This window comes from Podarcis raffonei, chromosome 11, assembly GCF_027172205.1.
Source record: "Podarcis raffonei isolate rPodRaf1 chromosome 11, rPodRaf1.pri, whole genome shotgun sequence".
In the NCBI taxonomy this organism is placed as follows: Eukaryota; Metazoa; Chordata; class Lepidosauria; order Squamata; family Lacertidae; genus Podarcis; species Podarcis raffonei.
In genome coordinates, this window is record NC_070612.1 from 32477044 (window position 1) to 32495413 (window position 18370).

The following is an 18370-nucleotide window of genomic DNA, read 5'->3' on the forward strand; positions in this document are numbered from 1 at the left end:
TGCTCTGCCGTCGTGTGTCGTCTGTTGTTGGGAAAGGGGCACGGCAGGAATTTTCCCCACTTGGTTGATTGTCTGTTGCCATTTGGGTTTCGCCTGCCGTGTAGCAAATCATCACAACTTGTAAGGTTGCGGTTAGGCTCTGGTTCAGGTGATAGGGATGGGAGAATGCTCTCACCATCCCTATGTGTAGGGTATCCCGTTAAAGGAATCCAGGGACTCGTTGGTTTGGTCAACCCCTGTGAGGGGGTTATGCCCATGCCTGAGTCCAGGGGGACATATGGGTGGCGGAGTTGGCCCATTCCTGGCTTTCTGCTTATCCAGGTGTTCACTCTTGGCTGACCTGTGCTGGAACCCTGGGTCAGCCCTACCAGCATGGTAGGGAGCTAGTCGAACCAGAGCTTATGCAACCAGTCACTTTCTGTAATCATTAAAGTTGTGGCTAAATTCTGCCAAAAATCAAACCCAAAATTTGAGTCAAGTGTGAATTTATTTAGGGGGGGAGGTTTCTGGGTCTGAACATGCAAATGAGTCACTGGCTGTGTACACATCACCACTTACTCTGGCTCCAGTGCCCTCCCACCTCTGGCCTTTGAAACTGTGTGCACACGATGTTACCCACAATGCAGAGCTATCTTGTAGTTTATTGAGACATACTGGTCTCCCCTCAAACTAGCTTCAATCTTCAAAGCCACATTCACTTTGGAGTTGAGCTGAGGTGTATACATTTGAGACAGCCATTGGTGACGCTTCATGAATGTGTGGTGCTGGGACGTGGAAACAAAGCAGGTAATGTGCATCAGATGAAGATACCCCTGCCCTCTCTGTGGTGTGTATAACAGCATGCAAACACAACCTGCAACACAGCAGGGGGAAATGGCCTACCTGCGTTTTAAGCCACTAATGTGTCTATAGCCTAATATGCCCCCGTTTTATGGCATCTCTCTTCCCCCACCCTATACTTGCTTTCCCCACAGGATGTGAGTGGTGAAGCAACATCTTTTTGTATTTCTGAAGTCTGTTATTTGTAGGTTTTCTAAGGACTGCTATTGATTTTCAAGGGCATTTCTCCTTGGGAACTGCATTTCATTTTTAGCATTTCTCCAGATTTTACAAAAAAAAAGCTGAGGCATACTGAGACAGACTGAGACTAAAATGGTAGCAGTGATATACACAGACAGTAATATGTGAATTTAAAATGCTGAAACTCCTACTAATTGACTATGAAGCCAAGCTGAAATGGTAAAGGAAACTTAATTAAACTTTCTTTTTTTAAAACCCTCCCTTGCCTAAGTCCAGGTAAACCACTGTAAAGATTCCCCAGTCAGCAATTTATCGTCGCTTTATACAATCAATTCAAGAACCCAACAATAAATAACTTTAAACATAAAGGTTTATGCTATTTTTAAAAAGATGGTAGCCCATTAATGACAAGAAGTGCTTGAAGTCAGCTATCCTACTTCTGAAATCAAAGTGTGTGGATATTTATTCATTCAAGGATGTACAAAGTGTAAGGACTATATTTTGACTGCAGCTCCATACTTGGGGGTTTATATTACAGTGGCATGGGATATAAGGAAATATCATTTAATTGCTTCAACTGTCCCACACCAGTAAATGGTATCTTATTCTGACATACAAATGGCATTTTACTGAACCTGATGCCAGGTATGATGTTGCTGGCCTCCAGCTTCAATGAGTTCCAAACTGCATGGCCAACGGACAGGGATGAGGGGACTGCAGTAGTCTGACAGAAGCCTTGATTTAAGTGCTAGCCTGGTTCTTCTCAGTAATTCTGCTCTCTGGTGGTTGTTTTTTGTATGTCTCTTCATTTAATGTTACATTTATATCCCATCTTCCTTCTAGTGAGCTCAAGGTGGCTACATCCCCCAACTCTTTTAATGTTATATTGTCATGGTCCGGTTCACAGGCGATCGAAGTCCCAGCAGGGGGCGTCAGGACTGGGGGCAAGATGGCGGAGTGGGAGCAGGAACGGAAGTCCAGAAGCCAGGAGTCAGGAAGCCAAGAGTCCGAGGGTCAGAGAGCCAGGAGTCAAGAAGCCAAGGGTCTGAGGGTCAGGAAGCAAGGAGGCACGAAGTCAGGGGTCCGAGGATCAAGAAGCGAGGAGTCAAGAAGCCGAGGTTCAAGGATCAGGAAGCAAGAAGCCAAACGCAGCGAGGCAGGGAGCGTGTTCCTGTGGCAAAGAGCCGAGGGGAAATGCTGACCTTATATCCCTTCCCAGCTCTTGCCACCAGGTGCTGTGAATTACCAATCGGCTCACCTGTGAGGCCATGCCTTGTCTCTTCAGAACAAACTTAGGAAGGCCCCAGTCCTGCAAAGTCCTATTGGTCACAGGGCCTGGCTCCTGCATGCACACCTGACATATATTCACAACAACCAGTGCTTTTTTCTGGGGGGACACAGGGGTATGCATACCCCTGAACATTTTGTGAATCTAAGTTTGGCCTCATTGAGGGGCAGTATTTCAGTACGAGTAGGAAATTGAGAGTACCCCTAAACATTTTTTTAAAAGAAAAAAATCACTGACAACAACCATGTGAAACAGTTTAGACCAGGTGTTGTCAACCTGGTCCATACTGCCCACCAGTGGGCGTTTCAGGATTCTAGGTGGGCGGTAGAGGGTTCTACGGCACAAGCTGAATCCTCCTTCCATTGAGCACTGGTGGGCGGTAAGGAAATTTTACCATTAAGAAAGATGCATTAGTGGGCGGTAGGTATAAAAAAGTTGACTACCCCTGGTTTAGACCCAAGGTCACTCAGGAAGCTTCATAATCTGCATGGCCAATGTGAATCCTGTAATATGGTTTTTGGTGTAACTGATGTTTAGCTTTGTTGTTATTGTTGTTAATAGTGTTACATAGATGGTAATTGTTTTATTTGGGATTATTTTACTGATGATTTGTTAAGTACTCTATACAATTTATGCTGTATTTGTGATGTTCCATTCTGTTATTTTTATCTTTTGTTTGTAAGCAGCTTTGGGATTTATTTGAATAAAAAGCAGCATAGAAATAGAATCAATCAATAAACCAATAATAATAATAATAATAATAATAATAATAATAATAATAATAACCAAGAGGGAATTTGATTCCTGGTCTCCCAGGTCCATTACTCTAACCCCTACAGCACATTGGTGAGTCCACATTTCAAGACGTTCGCTCCAAGGGGAAGATATGACACACTGAATGTTGACTGTGTCATTGCCCCCACAACCCACCTTAGCTTGAGCTATTTAGTCTGACTCAAGCATTGTGGGTTAAACCACAGAGCCTAGGACTTGCCAATCAGAAGGTCAGCGGTTCGAATCCCCACGACGGGGTGAGCTCCTGTTGCTTGGTCCATCTCCTGCCAACCTAGCAGTTCGAAAGCACGTCAAAGTGCAAGTAGATAAATAGGTACCGCTCCGGCGGGAAGGTAAACGGCGTTTCCATGCACTGCTCTGGTTCGTCAGAAGCGGCTTAGTCATGCTGGCCACATGACCCGGAAGCTGTATGCCGGCTCCATCGGCCAATAAAGCAAGATGAGTGCCGCAACCCCAGAGTCAGTCACGACTGGACCTAATGGTTAAGGGTCCCTTTACCTTTACCAAGCACCCTTCAGATGTACCACTCACAGATTATATTGTCACATTCGTGGGGCCACACCAACTAACCTTGCCTCTGACAACAATCCCTCTGGCTTGCCTGACCCTTGGCGACTGCACATACAGCTTGAATGCCTGCAACAGGGAAGCCTTTGTGATGGCAAGGGCAGAACTACTGGGCTTGGCCCTACTTCTAGCTGACAAATTATTACAATTTTTTGAGAAGTGCTTCTGAAAACGGCTTCAGCATGGAAACTTATTGTGTTTCTATTTAAATAAGCTTCCAGATGGTTTCCAGACTGATTTTTAATTTTCCTGTACGTTCAGATGGGTTTGAGGCAAGTCCTTTACTAGAAATATTTACAGCATTTTTATGATACCAAGTCTGCTGTGGTATTCCTTCCAAGAAGGGTCCACTAGACCTGTTCCCCTGAAATGGATCAGACAGCTTGTTCATATTTGTTTTGCAAGGCCTCGCCAATTCTTTGAGTAGCAGTGCTGAACTGCTATAGTTTTCAGAATATTATTTTTCTTAAATATTTATGAAGTTTCATGATTTATGATTTTACTTATTTTTTACGGTAAATTGTTTGAGGACCATGTAGTAGAAAACAGCCCATGAATTTAAAATATAATTACAGAAGTAAATCGAATATAGTTAACCAATGAATTTAAATGTAAGCTAATTGCATGAAGCAGGTTCCTGTCAAAGTAAATAACTCTCAGGGAATACTTGATATATTATGCTTGTGGGTTTACACCTTAAACCTCTTATATGCATGTCTGTAAATGTCTTAAATTGTGCTTTCAAAGATTTATATAGTGATAAGCGGAAATGAATATACTAGGAAGCCAGAAATGGCCATAGCTCCTTGCTATATATATTTACAATCGAAACTACAAGTTAACTGCCATGTAGTATTTGTTCCATGGAAATCAATAGGATGTAAAAGTTTTTAAAATTCCAATTGATCTTATTTTCCCTAGCTGTTTTGAGCACCTTTGCAGGATATAAATTTAGACAGGAAATAACTTTAGTAAGTAAATAAAGAGGCCCTATTATGAACTGAGACACTCTGTTGCCTTTCATCCCAAACAAAGTTAGATCACCAGAAGCTAAAGAACATTCATTTATCCTTAAGCATAATTGTACTTATGTTCCAGCATAACATTGTTCTAGAGAGCCTGAGCACCATGACAGTTCAGAGGTATAATGACCTTGAAACAAGATGAGGCTCCTGAAATGGATTCACTTAGAAGCTTTCACAGTTCTTTGAGCAAAGCAATTCCTAGTCATTCTGGCAAGGACTTATTCTAAATTGTGCTCCTATGGATGGGAGATGCCACAAGAAGAAAATCTAATACACCAAAGCACCTGGACACAATTTTCTATTTACTTTCGAATCTATCTGTATTGGAAGAGGGCCACAGTGAGATTAATGCATTAACTTTTCATTTTGGAACTTGGTTTTGTTGTCACTCGAGGACCAGGAATTATGTAACACGGGCTGCTTTGATATATTACTAGTGCCCTGGCTGGCTGTTTGTACAGTAAGAAGGCAGTCATATAAAAATAATCTCCAAACAAATTTACTGTAGCAGTTGCCATATGAAAATAATGCTGGTACTTTGACAAAAAAGGAGAATTTTATGTGTTTCATTGAATCTGCAAGGGAATGAAGCTTTTGTGCAAAAAGGAGCTGGGTCAGGCTTTACATTTTTGTGCTGTGACCCTTCCACACAAAAAACTTTGAAAGGGTTGATATTGGCTCCACTAGTTCATTTACTTCTGCTACAAGGCACAATGAAGGATTCTGTTCGAAAGCAACAAAACAAAATCAAATCAAATCTCATCAAATGCAACCAGGCTCAGCAGCAGACCTAATTTCACCTGGAAAGTTCTGGAAATGCAGTTAGAAAACTCTTGCAAGCCTCAAGTTTCTTATAGCCTACAGTCTCAATAAGCTGCATAAAGTAGAAGTTACTGACTCGTGACCCAACAGAGAATTCTGTGACTGCAAATGCCGACATGGCAGGTGCGGTTTTCAAAGTGCTGCAGTATCAGAAGATGCAACTGATAAACCTCTCTATGCTACCCAGTTATTAAAAGTAGTAAAACACAAACAATTCAAAACCAGGTGTGTGTCTTTCAAAATGGTAATCAAATATAAATTTATGGGGTTTGGGAAGAGAAAGAAGAGGGGAGGGGATGTAGATAAGGGGAGGCTACCATTTCAGGTGTATGCAAACATCTCGAACACCAGCTAATTCTAGTAAATAAACAAACATATTTGGCATTTGAAGTATGTACATAATTGTAGATAAATTCATAATGTTTTAAGGTATTGCTTAAAGTGACCTTTGTTGTTATTATAAGTATTGAAGCAACATACCTGATAATTCACAGCCAAGAAGTTCCATTCGCAAAGTGCAATGCCTTCTACAAACCTGAGGATATAATCGTATGTACTGAGATTTTATTGGTGGGGTGAAAGAATTTGCGTAAGGCGTATTATTATCCACGTTCCCACGGAACACCTATGACAAAACACAACAGATTGTAAAAGGCATTTGAATGGCAATATGGGTCAATAAAGTTCATGATTACATACAATTATTTAGTGTCAACGGAAGGTCTGCTGTCCTCATTTGATGGATGTGGCAAGAGTACAACAAAATGCAACTGAAGATGGGTGGATACAGTGGTACCTCAGGTTACTTACGCTTCAGGTTACAGACTCCGCTAACCCAGAAATAGTGCTTCAGGTTAAGAAGATTGCTTCAGGATGAGAACAGAAATCGTGCTCCGGCAGTGCAGCAGCAGGGAATATCCTTGCCAAGTAGTGGTGAGAATTGTGCCATTCCTTTGTTTCCCTGGATTTCTAATTGGTGGGACATTATGGATGGATTTTCATGCATATTTAGATATCCACCTTGGTAAGTTCCACTCAGTAAATAGTTGTGTGCACACATCCATTGGTAAATAGTGGAACTGGAGTAGGGATAATGTGTGGCGGGGACATAATAGCTCTTTGAGCAGCAGTAGTTTAGTTTGGATAAGGTCCTTAAGCAGGGCTGGGAATCATTTTAGTATATTAAGGATCTGAAACCTTTACAGGCACGGAAGTTAACATACCTCTGTGGTTCAATCTATACATGACATGAGACATTTGAGAATGGATATCCCAATAAACTTTTTTTTTAAAAAAATGGAGAAATTTGGATGTGGGCCATGGTGCAAGGGGAGTACAACCCTTTCCTCCTGCACTATGGCCCTGATCCAAATTGCTCCTCCATCCCCACAACTGCTATTAAAATATAGAGGGGAAAACATATCGGCAATATTTGGAGCACTAATAGTGCTCTGGGGGACTGGAGCAGTGGAATCTGGATTAGGTATCCTTGCTGCAGGGATGAAGGACTTGCTCCCTCTCCTCCCCCCCCCTTGTGATAGCCCCAATCCAAATCACTCCCCCAAATGTTTTTACGAGAAGAGAAATTGTGTTGAGACATAATCTGTGTGTCTGCCCTTCTATACATCTCTTCTTAAGAGTTACGTGGAATGGGCTACTTTGCATTTAGTGTTTCTAATTTTTTTAAATAGTGTCTGCAATAGTTTTTGTAGTATGGTATGCCATGCTGCTGAAAGAATATTGTCCTTTCGATGGTTAACCAATTGCCAACATAACAAAACTAAATGGAGAGCAGACAAGTAATTACTGGTCGGCTAATTAAAATGAAAACCATTTAAATATAAGAAACAGAATTATTATAGCCTTGTAATGCTATATTTATAAAACAATCAAAGTAGAGGAAAGTCTTACTCAATGCAAAATGTCGATTTATTCCAGTATTTCCCAGAATAAAATCTATCAAGGGAAAAAAGTCTCAATAAACCCACTTTCTGCTATAAGGCAGTAAAATCCCTTCACTAAATTGCTATTTAAAATGCTTTTATACTGATGACAATGACTTACCATATCTTCAGTTGTGCCTTTCACTTTGTATGTTGCCCATAATTTCCCATCATTACTATATGCAATTTTGTATGATTTTATATATTCTGGGCTTCCAATTCTCTTGGCACCTTGAGTTATAACACCAGTGATTCTCATCTTCCTCTGCAGGTTTATCTGAAATTATAATAATGTGTTATCAGTGACCACCAATGGTGGGATGATTGGTATTATGATGCTTCATTTAGATTTTGGTAAAATGTCTGCTTTGGCTGCATTTCTCTAATATACTGAATTTCCATCTGTCTGAGGCTTCATTTGGGCTAGAGATTAGCCCTAAAAGAGAGAACACTGTATTCATTTCAGAGGAGATTAGATACTAAAGCAGGGATGGGGGAAACTGTGGCACTGCAGATGTTGCTGGAATTCAACTCCCATCAGCCCCAGCCAGCATGGCCAAGGGCCAGAGATGACGGGAAGACTAGTTCAGCAACATCTGCAGGGCCACCTGTACTAAAAAATAACAATCTTTCTTACAATGTTTTTCAGTTGCAAGTAAATAAATGCAGGTATAGGAAATAATATAGAATAAAATCTCTTTTACAAGTTGATTTCCAGTCTGGCAGTGTTGTGCTCACTGGTATTACTCCTGGAATTTGCCGTTTAATCTCATTTCAAGAAAAAAACTCAAAACAAACAAACATAGCATGCACAAATGCATTATGTCCCCTACGAGATGCAGGACGGCTAAAGAAACACAGCTCTCTGTGCAAATTATCAACGCCAAGGATCCCCCAAGTGGTCAATACTGACTCCCTGGGTTCGAAACAGTGTGGTGGGCGGGGCGGAATAAAGACCTAAGGGTTGAAAAGGGCCTGAGGTGGAAAAGAAGTTTATGATGTACAGTATAGTGCAAAAAATAATCAGGAACTATGAGCCTCAGAAATGTAGCTCCAGCATGTATTCTTATTCTTATTTATTATTTATTAAACTTCTGTACCATCCTTGACCCAAGGATCACATGATGGTTTACAATATAAAAACACAAAAATACACAGCATGATAGGAAGCAAAACAATACTTCCCACAATACTTGCCAATGAGGAATTTCTGTATTTAAGAGATAGTTAACTTTTCACTAATGTATTAACTGAGGTTATAGAGAGATATTCCTTGACTACGAGCCTAAGGATTTGGATTGGTGTCAATTACAACTTCATAAGCTCATCAAGCAGCCCCTGAAGTGCTTAGGAAACCCTGCTTTGGTGCTGCATTGTGGAGTTCTCCCATTCAGTGTTCTCCTTAGTCAGCCATGTCTTCCTCCCTGATCACTGCCAAGCTTCAGGGGCCCTGAACAAGATGCCTTCTGGCAAAGCATAATTATTCCTAAATCATGACACCCTGACTGCTCTCCCCTCTTTGCTGGCAGTTTCTCCTTTCCCACCCCCGTGATGTTGCCCTGGACACTCTGCTTCCTCCATTAGAGGAAAGGAACATTAGAAATGGGCCCTTTGTCTCCCCCCACATTTAAATATTTACAGTTCAGGTCAGGCAGTCTGATGAATTGTTCAGAGAAGTGCCAGCCAAAGCTACAATCTTTGTTGCCCGAGAGTGCCTATGAACTGCCCATCAAGGCCTTCATCAACTATCACTGTCTCTGGCAGTTTTGGGGGCTCATTGTTTGGGGCCATGAATTTATATCCCAGCCCTAATGGCACCAAATCGGATACATCATCATCATCATCACCATCAGAATACATTCCATTGGGAGGACAACTGTGCCCTTCAAAGGTGGCATATCCCTCACTTAATAAATAAAACAAATATTCCATTTTATGACCTGTGAGCATGCTCAATACTCATTGGGCCATCCTGCCAAAAAATAAATTTGTTTGCAAATCTTTGGGTTTCTCCAACCCTGTTGATATCTCCCTTTTGGGTGTGGATGTTGCCACTTTAACTGCAAAATGATCTACAGTAAGATCTGAACTTTGGAAATATAGTTCTTTTCATGTTATTCACTCAGGAAAATACACTATCTATTAGTAATCCAGTTTCTGCTGATGTGTATAAGGTTCCATGTTACTCACAGACAGTGCTTTTTTTCTGGGGATACGCAGGGGTACGCATACCCCTAGACATTTTGTGAATCTAAGTTTGGCCTCATTGAGGGGCAGTATTTCAATATGAGTAGGAAAATGAGAGTACCACTAAACATTTTTTTGAAAGAAAAAAAGCACTGGTCACAAAAGAAACATAGCCATGTTTTCTAGCTATGTGGAGAGCACAATTGGTTACTTGTCTACTTAAATATACATTTTTCTCTATGTAAATATGCTTGGGTCTCACTGCCTCACTGGCTGGGTGATGCATGACAAAATAATAATGGTTCTTCATAAGTTCTATGCAATAAAAATTGGAAATTTCTTCTAGGTTTTTTTTTTATAATTCTGCAAAACAAAGTTGGTTAGGAATCAGGACTCCCTCTTATTTCCCTCCGATAATTAAATCTGTTCTGCACTACATTTTGGAGCAACCAAACAAGTAAAAATGTAAATAGTCTCACAGGGTAAAAAAATAACATACGGTTAAAAGTTTGTGTTTAGCTATTTCAATGAAATGCCTTCTTTTTCTCTGCAAGTGAAAAGAATGCAAATAGTGTATGTTTCATATTCACCAATACACAAAGGTTGTTTGATTTATGACCCATAAGAAATAGTACGTTAGATGATTGGTTATCCAAACAAAGCATAATTATTCCTAAATTCCCTGCCAGCTCCTTTGACTTCTGGGAATAAATTAACCTAAATTTACAACTTTATGAAGGAATGGAAAGGGAAAATTCTGGTCATGCCTTTTTCTAAATTGATTTTTAAAGAAGTAATACATTTTCAACTTTGCTTACTGTTTGCTCTTATTGTTTATATAGCTTATTTTTATCCTTGTAGTGTAATTGTTTTTAACATCCCTACCACAAATAATTTGCATGGTAACAGTTAACAGAACCATGCAACTGTTTCAGAAACCCTGTTGTAGCAATGGGTTTTGAACAACACTCCTAGCAAAGTATTGTTGTATTACAGCTCCTCTTCTTTATTTATTGCCAAAAGCAATGAAAGACAAGTGCCTGAACTGGAGGAGTTAGGAGGCATTTAATTTAATCCTCACATCTCCCGATTTCTCTCAATTTTAGCCAAAGCAAACACCCACCCTTAAACAAGTAAATGTGTAATTCTATACATGTCTACTCAGAAGCAAGCTCTGATGAGTTCAAATGGACTTACTTCCAGGTAAGTGTATGGGGTGGGCTGGGGGATACCTCAAACTCACCTAGAACAGTCCAATCCTGTTGAAATGAATATGGCTTACACTAGGGAACAATTTGTCCTTCCCTATTACCTTTGAACTTACAGTGGTACCTCGAGTTAAGTACTTAATTCATTCTGGAGGTCTCTTCTTAACCTGAAACTGTTCTTAACCTGAAGCACCACTTTAGCTAATGGGGCCTCCCGCCGCCGCCGCACCGCCGGAGCACGATTTCTGTTCTCATCCTGAAGCAAAGTTCTTAACCTGAAGCACTATTTCTGGGTTAGCGGAGTCTGTAACCTGAAGCGTATGTAACCTGAAGCGTATGTAACCTGAGGTACCACTGTATTTCTGTAAAATCTTCTGTACAATTATCTATAGCTACACTTGTTGTTTCTCTCCCTTCCCCACCACTGCCCAGCCAATTGAAGACATGAAGTCACAAGGAAAGCAAGCTTACAATGCAACTTTAGACAGATCTGCTCAGAGGTTAAATGCCACTTATTCCAATGAATCTTTCTCCCTGGGCAAGTGTGTATAGGATTTATGTAGTAATGGAGCTTGATTTTAAGCATTTCAGGGATTACAAAATCCAGCACTTCAATAGGTGACTTGGGGGAGGGGGGGAAACAAGCTTGATTAAGTTTGCCATCCTATATCTACCTGTCTAGGAGTATGCCTCTTTGCAATCAGTGGGATTTACTTCTGACGACTGCACTGTAAGATAGTATATGAAGTGCATTTAAGAAATTCTTGTGACTAATGTGAGCCTGGGAAAGTACTTGGGATATGCACATAGAGTTTGAAAGAGGGGGGAAACAGGGTGATGAAATATGAATATAGCAATCCAACAACTGAGAATCCCAGTGGCTGCATATAGCACTGTTGTGTACCCACCAAGTCTTCTGAGGCCCTTCTTCAAACTACATCTCTAAACCCTACTAGAAGTCTGTACATCAACGTGAATGAACCTCTGGAGCAAGCAAGCAAGCATTGGTGTGGCGTAAGAAGCTTGTAGTCATAACAGCAAATCTGGACAACACACGCAGAAGTACTTATAGGAACACATACAGAGTCAGACCTTTGTTCCATCTAGCTCAGTATTATCTGCACTGACAGACAGTGGCTTCTAGGGTTTTTGTCTAGGGCTTTCCCCAGCCCTAACTGGAGATGTTAGGGATTGAATCTGGACCTTCTACAAGCAAAGCAGAGTCTCTACAAGAGAGATACAGGTCTTTCCCTTTATATTTGCTTTGGGTAGGGGCTGTTATTTTTGTGAATCACATTGAAATCTGAATGACTCGCAGTGAGACAGTATAGCATTGCTATTGCAAAAATCTATTAGGCACGGTAGTAGGACAATAATTCCCTGAAGATTAGAACAACAGATTTGAACAAAAAACCCCAAGAATTAATATTATGCTGGTGAAATTTTGGTCTTTGGCACATGCACACAGAGGCAAAGTGTTTATAAGGAAGGTGGATATTCTGCAATCTTCATTATTTGGACGAAGAAGCCGTGCCACTTCAACAGCACTATGGGATGAGACTTAGTGCCACATGTGAAAACAATGCTATTACTTAATAGATCCCAGGTAAGATCCTCCCTCTATTGTGTGGGCAGGTAATCCCTCCCCTACCTGGCCTGGTCTCCTTGGCAACGCTTCCCCCAGGTGGGATTGGACAACTGACTGAGGTAGGTGGAGACCTCCAGGTATCCCACCTGAGGGAAGGCAAAGCCAAGCCTATGCTGATGGGGCCGCTCCAGATCTAGGGCTGCGCGCATCCACGCAAAGGGCGCCCCCCGTTTTAAGCGGGGAGCGGTCATTACTTAATAGATTGTGTTCTACCACCCTTTATCTGTCACTTTCCAGGGTTTAACAGCACTATCTGAGGAGTCAAATAGATTAAGCAGAAGGTCCCTGACCTCTGCAAAAGCAACATTAAATCCTTACTTTCTCATATACCTTCACAAATGCAAAGATTAACATACTAGGGCTGAAACAAATATTTGCAAATATTTGAAATGTGGTAAATCTTCCAATTTAACCTGGTTATTTCAAGCACGGGAATACTGTAACAGTACTATTTAAACTTTTTTCAAAAAAATAATAAAAAAGAGTGGTTATCTTCTTATACACAGATGCCGAGTTTAGCCTGTAAGGTAGAGCTGGCTGCCAGTCAGACTATTAAGATCTGACTTGTAATTTTGGCCCTGGGATTTGGGAATCACAGGAGACTTGTTAGCTTGCTGAATAATTTATTCCAACAACCAGCAAATATGTAAAATATAGAAGTTAAACATTCACATGGAATCCTAAACATGGAATTCATTCTTGATTTATTACCTGTTATGGACAGTGCAAATGGAGAAAAGTGTATATCACCTTTTCTTCCATTTTAGGAATGAAATTCTCTCTGGGCTCTTTGTCCATTATATTTTTGTTTCACTTATCGTGGTCATATATATATATATATTCTTTTTACTAATGCTCCCCACAAATGTATAAACACAGGAACTGCAGACTTTAGGCATTTGTCTTCTGTGTTCTATGAACATGCAAGTGGGGAGAGTGAGGGTGAGAGCACTAGCTTAACTTCTCCATCACCCTCCATGAGTTGGTTGGAGGATATGCTGAAGACAGACAACAGAGTAAATGAATACACCATACAGATGTCAGAGAAGAATCTTCACCAATATTTAAGAAAGACTAGCTGTGCGTCCTTTGAAGATGGCATTAGACACGGCAGGCACACATACACAGGTCCATATGGTCTTTCCCACTACGGTTAGAGGTATTATATTCCTGTCTAAATTATACTAATTTTACTGTGCCAACTTGATCTTGGCAAGGTAAGGGGAGGAAGCCACAATGTTGTGAAAGCATCAAACATGCCAACTAGACCCAAGCGCAGCAGCAGATAGATTAGCACCAAACAATTTGGAGACTCCATTTAAATTTCCCATGATGCTCTGAAATGATTCTACATTGGAGCATTGTAAGAAGTTAACATGGAGATACAGGCTTCCTGGCATGGGAGCTTCAGGTCAGGCCCCAGCCCTGTTGGGGCCCCAAGCAGCTGCCTGAGGATGCTACATTCTGACGCAAGGGCTGATGCTCTACTGCAGGCATAGGCAACCTTCGCCCTCCAGAAGTTTTGGGACTACAACTCCCATGATCCCTAGCTAACAGGACCAGTGGTCAGGGATGATGGGAATTGTAGTCCCAAAACATCTGGAGGGCCGAGGTTGCCTATGCCTGCTCTACTGCTTCTGTTGGTACTAGGCAAAGCAGTGTTCTCCTTTGCTGAATCTCAAAAATGCTGCTCTTTTCAATCATAGGCTGCTGTGTACACAGTAAATGTGGAGATATGCATATGTACTGTTGTGGGCATGTTTGCCAGCTTTGATGAGACAGCTACAGAAATTCGTGAATTGGGATAATTTGATCACAGTTGTCTATCCTCAAGGTTGGATTACTGCAATCTGCTCTATGTAGGCCTACCCTTGGGGTTGGTCCAGAGGCTGCAACTGGTGCAGAACACAGAAGCTAGGTTGCTTGTAGGGTCACATGACCACCAGCATATAAACACCCTGCTCGTGGGATTTGCACTGACTGCCAGACTGCTATTGGGCCAAGTTCAAGGTCAACATAAAAGGCCCTCTGCAGTTCAGGAACAGGGTATTACCCCGGATATACCCAGTAGATCCCTGTGGTTTGAGTTTGTTCCAAAGATCTCAAAAGCTCAGTCTGCAGTATCTTGGAGCAGGGCTGCCATATTCTGTGGAATAGCACTACGCTCAAGATAAAACAGGCACCTACTATCTACAATTTTCAGAAAGAATTGAATACATTTTTATTCTGTCTGGCTTTCCCAGCTGGATGAACTGATCAGTGTCATGAGTGCCTATTTTGTATGGCTTTAGTTTTCTTCATCCAGTGTGTTTGTGTGTGTGTTTTCAACTGTTTTTTTTTTTTGCTATGTTTATTGTACATCACATTGAGATGCAGTAATAATAAACTAGTGGCTAGAACTGGATCAGTGCCTATATGTTTTATTCTGCTTCAGAATGAAAATATCATAAAATTCTGCCTTTTCTTTTTCTTCCCTTTTTTCTAAGGGCTCAACTCATTTGGTTTTTGCTGGGAAACATCACTTTATGCCTCCGAGAGTTTACAGAATTAGACAGACTGAAAACTTGCTTGGTTTGTTTCTTCTTATTATTAAGTTATTATTTTAGTCCCAAAGGTAGTTGCTGTGAATGCTATTAATGGAAAGATATGAATTATTCAGCTACTGGCATGTTTAAACGTCAGCTTCCATACAAAACCCACAATCAGCCTCCTGTTTTACAGAATTCTGCAGTCACTTAAATTGCATTTAATTTACAAAGTATTGATTATAAGCTTAACTATGTTTAGCAAAAGGATAATATTAATTACTTTATTCCTTGGCATATATTTTACATGATTAAGTTCCTCTATGCCATTTCCCAGCATTTGCAGGCTAAAAACGTGGGGTAGGGCAGAGAGATATACACAACCGGGGAAAAAAAATGTGAGCAGTACAAATATTTCAGATTAAGCTATTAAAGAGGGTTGCTTTGTTCCAGTGAGGAGACAGGCTCAGAGAAGTAATACACAGGAACATTTGGTTCTTTCCAATTTCTTTTTGCTTTTTACTTGTTTTTAACCTTTTTTGATTTTCTTATTTGGTTTTGTGTTTATAAATTCAGGGAAGGGGGGTATATTTCAGGGTTGTGGGATAACTATACATCAACTTTTTATATACAAGCCACCAAATATATATTGTCTTGAGCATTTCTGGACAGACTAGGACAGTCTGCATTAGTTTCTGATACAGGATCTCTTAAGGACCTTCTAATAGCGGACCCTGGTGTAGGTCAGGGGTGAGGAACTGCATTTGGCTGGTGGACCATATGCTTAATTTCTCCACCCGCAAGGGCCAACTTGGGCAGGACCACCCACCAATCAAAGTTCAAAGGAGGTTGCTGTCATAGTAACTTCATTTGAAGACATACTTTCAGGGCCAATCAGCTTCAAAGTGCCTCCTGTTGGTCCATGGTTCCAGAAAGCAACTTTGAAGTCATCCTTTCCTCAAGTTCCAGCTGCTCTCAGAACCTCAGTGGGAGCTGCTTCTGCCCAGTAAGTGAGGTGCAAAGGGCAACACCAAGGAAGGCTAAGGATGAGGGAGGAACTGCTGCCTGTAAAATCCTGGCATCATATGAACAGCATCATATTTTCATTCTTTAAATGAGATTTTATGGCTATAATTTTTTGCAAGTTGCTTTGAGAGCTTCTTGAAGCATTCACAGCAAAACTATAAAGATAGTAAACATGCTTTCAATCCTTAACAAATAATAAGACACAAAATAGAGCTGTGGGAGCAACTGGTAGACTGCAACTATTTCTCTACCCTCGAGCGACGAATGAATATTTGTTATCATCTCAGCCACCTCAAAAATAGATGGCTCTATTTTTCATCACATTTCTTAGTTTTGTATTCTTGTAGCTTTTAACTCGGCGCTGGCGAGATAAGTGCGACAGGAAGAACCCTTCAGTTTTATTTCTATGTTGGTTCAAGATTAATAAGAAAACTTGAACACCGAAGAAGCTGAAGAGCATGCTCTCCACTCACCCATGCTACCACAAAAAATTGGTCAAAGGAAAAGTTAAGAATTTTCAGATTTCAGCTGCAAAACAACAAGAATCCTATAAGAAGAAGAACAAAATAAGACGTACTTTTGACAATTTATGGGCCTTATCCAAAGTGAATTAAAGGCATTTTTAAAAGTCTGCATTATTCCTTTGCTCAGTAAAGAACGTAAGACAATACATCTCATTAAAAATTGAAAGCACTTTGTTTGGGAACATGCTATGTGGAGTACAGCAGAGGGAAAAAGAAAACTTGATGAGTCTCAAGAGGAAGTCTGGCATTGTAATTAGGTTGTGTTTTTTTTCCTTCTGTCTTCCAACACCTACTGAGTAAAAATATCACAGCACAGATGCCCTGATCAACATTATTCAACGTTCTGGCTCAAAGAACACATGAAGTTAATTATGTATAGTTTTCCTCCCTGATATTTTTTGCTGTGTATTTTTTTTTAAAAAATAATCTAAAGCAACTGCCCAGGCCTCAATCTCCAATTAAAAATCAGTAAGTAGAGGAAGATTTCTTACCCTTCCTTCTCTATCATTTTCCCACCTCCTGATTTCTCGATTCACCTTATTTTTGGCTTCCAAAGTCTCCTTAGAAGCAGGCGACAATTGTACACTTTCCCTATCCTCAATATCCCCCTCAATATATGAGAGAGAGACACACTCAGCCTGATCAGTGGTAAAAGTACCTTATTTATGGTCCATCCAACTTTTCAACCAATCAGATTTGTTTCTGCCCTACCCCAGATCAGACCATTTTTCTTATCTAATGAGGGACAAAGAATTTCCATCCGGCAAGCCAATCAAAAGTGAAAAAACCCCACCTTTCCTCAGATCAGTCTGATGCAATTTACTACTTAACTCATCACACACACTGGCAGAGGAAGAGGCGTTCGGGGGGAGCACACTGCCCCTGGCAGCGCGATCCTGGCGGGGTGCCATCGTGGCTGCCCCCCTGCCCACCCTGGGCGCCACGCCCCTATGGGTGGTGCGCCACGCCCCCAGGATGCTCACCAGCCCTGCCCCCGCCTGCTCTCCGCCCCCCCAGTGCTGAAGCATGAAGCTCCGCCACTGATCACACACAGAGTAAACTTTTCTAGTTCAATATAAACCAAACCCTGTCCAAGTAAACACGTTTTAAAATGTGATTTATTCACACCTATATAGCTAAGGAGTCACACGTAGACTTACTTCCGCTTCTTCTGGGGCAAAAGAGCTTCTTACAGAGTAATCCACCCCCAACTCCACCCTGCTTGATGGTGTGTGTGTTTGGAGGGGGAGGGGGGAAATGATATGCAGATATTACTCTACTTCATACATTTATTTGCAATAGGAAGAAGTGTGTTTACTTGAATCGGAGACTGTATTTAATTTTCTTTAACACAACTACTTACAGCTGCTAGCATAATATGTAGGATCTATCTTTTACAATTAATAAGGAAGCAAATATACTCAAGCTTTGTTGTAATTAGGATGAACTACCAAATAAGTATAGATCAAGCAAGCTACAGTATGTTACTGAAACAGAGAGGCACCGTAACAGTGTTTTGGCTTTCCAGGACCTTTATTTATAGCTATGTGTAGCTATAAATCTCTTTCTAAATGAAATTTGTAATTTTCCATCAGGGATAACTTAAATGGGATCATTAGGGCTAAGCGGTAAATTAATGTACTTGGTATAATATGTCCTTAGGGATGCAAGCTTTAATCAGAACTGGGTAAGTGTTGAGAGTTGGATATTCTCTTTAGCTAAGACCAATGCAAAATAGCTTCTCCCCAAAGAGCTGATAATATATGCCACCGTTCTGCTTTGATTCCCTGCC

General features: G+C 40.9%; 1 protein-coding gene across 1 annotated transcript in view; it reads right to left on the minus strand.

The window, feature by feature from the left end:
- Window positions 1-18370, minus strand: part of EDIL3 (EGF like repeats and discoidin domains 3) — a 236474-nt gene that overhangs the window by 47426 nt on the left and 170678 nt on the right. Inside the window, exons 7-8 of the mRNA XM_053407901.1 lie at window positions 7582-7737; window positions 5998-6142 (exon numbers count right to left, since the gene is read on the minus strand). Coding sequence (XP_053263876.1) covers window positions 5998-6142; window positions 7582-7737 — 301 coding nt within the window. The remainder of the gene's footprint in view (window positions 1-5997; window positions 6143-7581; window positions 7738-18370) is intronic.